Source organism: Lontra canadensis, unplaced genomic scaffold (assembly GCF_010015895.1).
Source record: "Lontra canadensis isolate GAN:19392208 unplaced genomic scaffold, GSC_riverotter_1.0 scaffold19, whole genome shotgun sequence".
Classification (NCBI taxonomy): domain Eukaryota; kingdom Metazoa; phylum Chordata; class Mammalia; order Carnivora; family Mustelidae; genus Lontra; species Lontra canadensis.
In genome coordinates this window covers 24,550,803-24,559,210 of record NW_022631013.1, presented here as the reverse complement: position 1 = coordinate 24,559,210, position 8,408 = coordinate 24,550,803, and the positions used below count along the sequence as shown (strand labels likewise).

General features: G+C 51.2%; 1 protein-coding gene across 1 annotated transcript; it reads left to right on the top strand.

The window, feature by feature from the left end:
- Positions 1–2,655: 2,655 nt before the first annotated feature.
- On the top strand, positions 2,656–6,355 carry CUNH9orf152 (chromosome unknown C9orf152 homolog). The gene is made up of 2 exons (XM_032860883.1): positions 2,656–2,889; positions 5,463–6,355. The coding sequence occupies exons 1-2, from the start codon at positions 2,697–2,699 to the stop codon at positions 5,987–5,989; spliced, it is 720 nt and encodes a 239-aa protein (XP_032716774.1). The 5' UTR covers positions 2,656–2,696; the 3' UTR covers positions 5,990–6,355.
- Positions 6,356–8,408: the final 2,053 nt, after the last annotated feature.

Below are 8,408 nucleotides of genomic sequence, written 5' to 3'. Positions count from 1 at the left end.
TTTAACAGAGAGTGATAGGCATTGTCAAAACTAAAATCAATAAGATCCTTCTTGAGAAGAACTTGCACTATTAACTTATTATTGTAATTTAAGGTATGTAATTACCAGGACCAACCTGTCAGTTTGTCTCCAACAAGTTCTTATAGCACTGACCTCACACCAGACACTGTTCTAAGGACTTCGTACCCTCATAAAGGTACTATTATTAACCCCATTTTACAGATGGTAAATAGTTACAGGTAACTATTACTGGCCCATTTTACAGATGGGGAAACTGGGGCGATTAAGAAAACAGATTTCACAACCAGTACGTGGCACAGCCAGGATGAAAACCCAGGTGTTCTGGTGGGAGACTCCGGAACCTGGTCACCACAGTACCTCTTCACCTCACTTAGTAAGATTGCACAGTCATCACATAAAGTTCTAATTGCAGAGGTAACGATTCCGGTAGGCCCCCGCAAAACAAATTTGGGAAAACTTTTGCACATTTTTATCCTGGACTTTACATTCATTTGACATAATAGTGCTAGGAAAAGAAGGTCAGACAGTTCCTGGTTTAGACAGGGAGTTATTTTGTCACGGCATGATGAGGAATTATAAATGGTGATCCCCTTTCCAAAACACCAAACACACCAACTTGCAAAGGCCAGCCTGCTCTAGGGCGGAGTTCTTGGCGTATCAACAGAAAAACCAAAGCAAACAATGCAAACATTTTTTTAATATCCTCAGAATGCAATATACTTACAGCCAAGGGAGTTTTGCAATGAAAACAACAGGCAACAACTGTATGACTCAGCGATTCTGCTCCTGGGAAGAGTCACCAGAAGAACTGCAGACAAGTACTCAAAGAAAAACCTGTACGTGAATATTCAGAGCACGAGTCAACTTTTCTGAGCGCCAACTGTATCATTTTCACCAAAGACAACACTTGCACGTCTCCACCGAGCTGCTGATCCCCTCCTGAGGACCCAAAACCACAGGCATCCCTAACACAACACCTGAAACACACCCCTTCTCCTCTCCCACACCCCAGTCTGCTCCTCTCCTGGGCCCAGCTCTGTGACCGGAATTATCATTCATCTACCGGATATGGGTTAAATTGTGTACCCCCCCCCCAAATTCATACATGGAAGTTCTAACCCCAGGACTTCTGAATGTGACTGTATTTTGGAAATAGGGTCATTGCAGATATAATTAGTTAAGATGAGGTCATTAGAGTGGGCCTTAATCCAACATGACCGTTGTCCTCATGAAAGGGGAAATCTGGACACGGAGACGGGCACACAGAGAGATGGCTAGATGCCTTGATCACGGAATCCTGGCCTCCAGAATGCTAAGACAATATATTTCTGTCCTTTATGTTCCCAGTCTGTGGCACTCCATTAGAGCAGCCCTCGAAAACACACTGCCCAGTGGAGACTTCCCATCCATCTCTCACTCCCACTCCTGGTGACTAGATCCCATGCATTTTGGCTCCAGAACGGCTCTAGAATTCAGCCGCTACCCTCTCCATGGCCTCCGTAGGTGTGTTGGGAAATTTGGTTCTCTGCAAGCCTCATGTTAGGACAAGATAGAAAGGGACTTCGCTGACCAAAAGGCACAAGGATGGATCCAAGCTGGCGCAGGGGAGAGAGAGGCTAGGATTCCAAGGGGATATAGAGCTGGTGGGGCTGGCCAGCAGGGGTGAGGGCGCGCCTCGCTGCGGGTAAGAGAAACACCAGCTCCCTGCTTGGCTGGAGAAAGCTGAGATGGAGCAGGCTGGTGCAAATGTCAGAGAGCTGTGGCTGGCCAGAGGACAGGGATCCCCTGTCTCTGTCCCCAGGGCAAGGTTTGGGGCCAGGCTTCCTCCTGGGATGTGTATGCTGGGTGAGTGGAGATTGGGGGTGGGGGGCACCTTTGCTGCTGGGGTTCCCACGGGCATGACTGCAGCGAGCACATCCCTGAGGCACCAGCTTTGTGAGGCTACAGAGGGTGCTCCTTTTCCATCGAAACCAAATGAACAGGTTTGCCGATGAGATTCCAGGTTTCAGTCCAAGAGGTGTGAGCTGAGCAGGCGCCTGGCCCAGCCCAGCATCAGCTCCCGCTCAGCGGGGACGCGGGAGACTGCGCAGGAGCTCTGGGAATTAGATTCTGAGCACTGGGATCCAGCAGTGAAGGACCTGGAGCACGGGGCCTCCCTGGGAACCCAGAAGGACTCGGAGCAGCTGTGCGAGCCTTGCTCTTTCTCCCCTCCTCCTCCCTCACCCCATGCCCCTCTGTCTCCCTCCATGTCCCTCCTCCCCCCTGCAGGCACCTACCCCCATCTCCCTCCCCTCTCATCCCGTTAGCCCCCTTTGCCCTACCACCTTCCTCCTCTGTTCCTTCCTTTCCTCTTGCGGACCCCTTTTTTTCCCCTCTGCCCTCTTCCCTCTGACTCCTTCTTTTCCTCCCCGCTTCCCCTCTCCTGCCCCCCCCACTCATGGCTTCCCACCTCCTTCTCCCCTCACCCGTCTTTCTCCCCTCGCCTTAGCTCCACTCCTTTCCCACTTCCCACTGACCCTGCCCTCCCCTCCATCTCCCTTACCTTTTCCTCCCCCTCCTCTTCCCCTCCCCCCCACCTTTCCACCTGCCCTCCTCACTCCCCCACCCACCCCCCACCGCTCCTTCTCTCCCTCCCACGCCCCGCCCATCGCTGTTTGCTTTTCTCCCGGATCCAGATGAAGGGGTGGCCCTGTTTCTGCCCTGCCCTGCCGCATTTCTGGCAGCTGGAGTCTTGCTTCATGGCTGAGGGCTCGGGCACTCAGGCCCCGGGGAAAGAGCCCCCGCTCAGCATCCAGGTCCTGCGAGCCCAGTACGAAGGCTTGCGAAGGCAGCAGAGGGCGCGGGCCTACCTGGTGGTGCTCCCGACAGGTAGGGCTGGGCAGGTGCTGGGACAAAAGCCAGAAGCGGAGGGAGGAGGGCCTGGCTATGGGCACAGTGGGTGGTGGGCTGCGGCCAGGGCCGGTGGGGGCTCTGTGGGCCTCCTGGTGGGAAAGAGCGGGCAAGCCAGCAGAGCCGGGAGGCCAGTTCTGGGCAGCTCTGCTTGGCTCAGTTCCCCTCAGGGGCCTCAGCCAGGCATCCAGCCAGCCGCCCGCCGCACCTGGCCTCCACTCTTAGGTTCTCCCCTTGCCAGACTGTTCTGCCTGGTGGAGGTGGCTCGGCCCCCTGCTGGGCCAGGTGGGGGGCGATGGGAGCACTTCCTGGCTGGGTCTCGCCTCCTGCAAAGCAGAGAAACTGGCCCTGGAGAGAGCAGACATGGTGCTCCCAACAGCCCACCGCGGGCCAGAGGACACGTGGCGCTCAGGGACCCAGACTCATGGAGCTTGCTTATCACAGTCTCAAACAACTTCTAAGGAGGCATGAGATACAGAAACCTCAAGGAGAGAATGCCTCTTCCCTCTGGGAACTCAGATTTTGTTCCTGGAGGAAGTTAGGAGTCTGAGGCTCCATCCCAGCCCTTCTCTCTAACAGAGGAATGCATGGGTCGAGGGAGGTGGGAAGGTCAATGCTGTGCCTGAGGGTTTCTTCAGGACTCGCTGAGCGGTCCACGCAATGCTAGGCCAGCTGGGAAGGAATCAGGGGCCAGAGGGACATCACCATGTGGGACAGGAAGTGTGCTGCCTTGTGGAGATAACAGTGGTCCCACGGAGCGGAGGGTGCCCAGCTCGCATTCCCAGGGCTGTTCTCTGTGAACTGAACTGGCACAGCCAGACACGCCCCATCTCTGCAGGGTGGACACCAAAAGGTTCCTAAAGGTCTAGTCCATCCCCGAACGTGTTTATTCATTCAGTCATTCAGCAAACATGAAATTAAACCACTCATCAAAGCAAGAGAGTACCGCGCTCAGCAGACCCACAATTCGGACTCGCATTGCAAAGACGGGCCAACTCAACATGCCCCTGCCCCAACCCAACCCTCTGGATCTTCCTCCCACACTCTTTAACTCAGTGTGCTTCCCCCCACCCCCCAGCTATCCTCACCGATCAGTTTGGCCAGGCTAATGCCAGAAGGCTGGTCGGACCAGACTCTGCTTTGTCAGGGAAGACTTCTGACTCCCAGGTGAAGTCAGCCACTCAGCAGGATCTGTTTGGGGTCAGGGTCCAGGTGTACCCCCCTACTTGGTCTTTTTCCTTGTCCTCTGTGACCCCCAGACTGGGACTGACAGGGAAGGAGGCTCCTTTCTGCAACCAAGTCCTGCCCATCCGCCCGGACATAATGGAGAGGCTACTAGTTCCAAGGTTCTCCTATCACATCCCGTCTTCCCCTCTTCCCAAATAAGTACATAGCATTCTGGACTTTTAGTCGGGGTGTCCATGTCAAGAAAAATCAGGTAGTCCTAAAGTGGGAACACATTTTCAGTCCCTCCGTGGTTTGCAGAGATGGCCTGTTTTCCACAGACTCCCAGACCCGGAGCTCTAGGGGCTTCCTTCTGCCTTCATACCTCAGCACCGTCTCTCCCCTCCTGCGTGCACCCCTCCTGTCCAGGGCCTCCCGCAGGGACAAGTGCCACAAGGCTCAAGGGAGCCCCACTCATGATCCAGAGGCAAAAGACCAACTCTCTTTGGAACCCCTTTCAGTCACTGCCACAACCCTCTCTGCCACCAAGGGTTGACAATAAACTGTTGTGTGACACAAGGTGGTAAAAACAGGTGCCCAAGGAAAAGAGACACCGGTCTGGACCGTCATCCCTGCAGCCAGTTCGGAGAAGCCAGAGCTGCTGTAACCGTGTTCCCAGATCAGTGTCGGAGGGGTGGGAGAAGGCGAGGCTCCAGTCCTCCAAAAGGAGCTGCTTTGAAATACCGCTCCTCCCTCCTGCACCTTGGGCCGTATACTCCTTATGGGAATCCCAGAACAGAAAACCCTGTAGGTGTAGAGTAATCTTTTCCACTGGACAGTGCCTATGACTCTGTTCCATTCTTCCAGTCTGAATGCTCGTTCCCTAGCTCTGCCCTGGGGTCACTCCCTCGCTGCAGTTAGGAACTGGAGTTGATTATTAAACTCTGTTCTGCTTCAGATTTTCTTCATAGCATCGGTTCCCACCCGCAATTTTCTTGTAAAACATTCATTTGCTTAGCGTTTTCCTAGCCCACTAGAGCCTATCCATGAAGATGTGGATTTTGTCTCATTTGCTGCCGTATTCCCTGAACCTAGAACGAATGATGCTTGGCATGTAATAAGTGCTCAATAAATACTTGTTGAACGAATGAGTACATGTGCATGAGGGTGTGTATGTGTTAGAGAGGGTTTGTGTGGGTGTGAGTGTGTGGACAGGGGAGGGAGGGTACAGGTGTGAGCAGGTACAAGTGGGATCACGTGTGACCCATGTCTATGTGTAAACACACATTTGGGGTAACATTCCTATGGCTTGAGACCTCTGAGACCCCCAGAATGACAGCTGCCATGTACCTGCCAGTGGTGACCCTGCTTGTGCCTTGCTTTGTCAGGAGGATACACGCCTGTTCCTGCTGAGTCCGTGGTCAGTCCTGTTTGGATTAACAAAGAGAGAAGGCACTCAGTGTCCCTAGAAGAGGCAGATCTGGGGGCCGAGGGGATGCTGGAGGAGGCCGACGGAGGCTGCCTTCAGGGCCCTGAATCTCCATGGCACACACATCTGGAGATGTACCGCTGCGTTCAAACCTTCCACCAGGAAATTAGTCTTCCAGTAAAACACAAGAACAAGCTCATGGGGTCCAAACAAAGGCTGCCTCAGGAAGGAGACCCAGGCCTGTTTGAAAACAATCAGATGACCCAGCAAGGGACCACCAACCTACCAACAGCCCAGTGTGAATGTCCGGTGGGCAATGTCCAGACAAAGGCAGTAGGATCTGGCTTGAATATGGACATTCGTTACCGTCTTTCCAAGAAGAACCCACACATGTCTGGAAAACCAGCTCACTATCCATTTCCCCAGAGGAAAATGCCCAGGATCTCTCAAACCGCCAGGGACCTGGGCTTGTATGGCCCAGCCTAAAGCTTCCTACTCAGCCAAATGTCCCAACATTGAAACCATGGATGGCCTCATCCAAGAACCCAGGAGGCAGGGCCATGAGTCGGCCTCTAGCTAGGAGCAAGAACCAGACTAACTCAGTGGAAGGGATTTTGAACTTCATGGTGGCATGGTCTTATCCTTCAGAAAAGAAGAGATTGCCTAGGCCAGATCTCACACAGTCTAGGATGAAAGAGTGTATCTGATCAGGGTGACCCCACTGTGCTTGTATATGAAGACATGACTGGAGCCCTAGATGCCGATTCCTTGGGGAGGCCCCATAGGCATCTTCTCTGTCCCTAGAAATGGGAATTTTGGAATGTAATACTGGCACCCTAGCCATAGGAATGCCTTAGCGGGGGCTCTGGAATCAACGGGTGTGGGCAGCCTTGTTTTCAATATGTTCTGATGATTTCTCACATGATCTGGAGAAGATGAGCTCTGAGAATTGTAGTTTTCTGGTTACTGTGTCTGGAGGCCAGCTCACTGAGAAGTCACTACATTCCTTGGTAGTGACCATACCATTTCAGCGGAGGCTCCCAAAGTATGGTCACTGTGGGTTAAAAGAAAAACTCTACTGTTTTGTGTGTTTAAGGCATGTTCAGGAAGGTCGACCATCTCTCCCCTCTCACTGAGACTGCACATTCCAATGTCATCACAGGTGTATTTCCTTCCTTCCTTCCTTCCCTCTTGCCTTCCTACGTACCTGCCTTCCTTCCTTTTACCCATCCATCCCTCTCACTTACCTGTTTTCTCGCCCTCCCTCCCTTTCTCTCTCTCTCTCTGTCTTACTTTCTCTCTCCTAACTAAGTTATTAAACACTGCCAGGCCAGTCATTGAAGATATACGCTAAGAGGAGCCTGAGCAGGAGACAAGGAAATGCTCCTGCTTGGAAAATACATATTCCCCACAAACTCCTTCCTTTTCAGCTGAATTTGAAGCCCTCAGATCCTTCCTGGGATATGTTAAACTTAAAACAAGGGGAATCAGGTGTTACTGCTTGGGTTATGAGAAGAAAGTAGGGCTCTCCTGGTTAATGTTTAACTTCAGTAATACACTTAAACACACCGAAGGTGCCTTTCCCTCATATCAGATAATCTCTCTGTAAAGTTTCACTTGTATTTTCCTCTTTTTGCCCCAACAGTGATCCAGTCTTGTCCATCTACACCCAGAACTGTTAACTAGGTGTGTCATTACTTGGCAAAAATCCATGTGCGCCTGCTTCTTGGATCACCCAGAAATCCACTCCAATTTGGGGGTTGGATTTCTGGGAATAATCAATAGAGCCATTGTTACTTTTTTTTTTTAGTCTAATGAAAAACAAAGACATTTTCTGAAAAACCTTTGTCCTTTGCTTTGTTTTGAAGAGGACTGCCGCATGCAACCCCTCTTTCTACAATGTGTTAGTCAGGATAGACTGTGTTTTGCTGCAGAAACAAACCCTCCAATCTCACAATATGAGATTGTTGTGACTCACAAAAAGTCCACGTGTATTTAGGCGAACTTCCCAAATCCCTACAGTATCAACACTGGTTTTCCTAATCACTGTAGCAGGAGAAAGTGCCCTCACTAATTGTCATGTTCCAGCTTTCAAATCACTTCTACTTACATTTCATTGCCCAAAGCAAGTCTCATGGTCCTATCTTCACTTCAGGGATATGAAATCATCCCATGTGCCTGGAAGGAGGGAAAAAGTGGAAGGCACGGGTGAGCAGGACTAATGGCTAGCACAGCAGATGGGGGTCAGATAGATTTCATTCTGAATACAAGGAGTAGCCATGAAGAGAGTCACATATGAGACTACAATGATTTAATTTGTAGTTTAACCAGATTACTCTGATCATTCAGAGAGAATGAGTTGAGGGTCACATTAAGAGGCAACACCAGGGGAAAAATGGCCAAGGCAAGTTCAGTGGGAAAGATGCTGTTATTTGGGTACATTGCATATGTATTTTGGAGCTAGAGTCATTAGGATTTACTGAAGGAGGAGTAGAGGTTCAGTTTGAGGGATCCTAAGTTTGAGATGTTCGTGAGAAACACAGACGCAGATACCAAATGGGCCAGTGGACATCTGAGACCAAAGTTCTGGGCTGGATATGAGTGTAAGTGTCGCGAGCGTGTGGAGATACTGAAAAGGACGAGTCAAGGCCAGTAGACCTCTACCCATTGTGGAGAGAAGACAGGGTCCAGAGTGAATCCTGAAAATGCATAATTCACTTAATTGAAAAGTCTCTAAGGACTTGACTTCCTAAGGAGGGGCAGCAGGGAGGGGCCTGTTCTATAGCCCATGCTTATTGTATCACACCAGTTTTGTGGGAGAGAACATTTACCCTTGCATCTGGGGCTCTCTAAAAAAGAAAGTTGAGCAGGACCACTGATCCTCGTACCAATACACAGGCCTGAC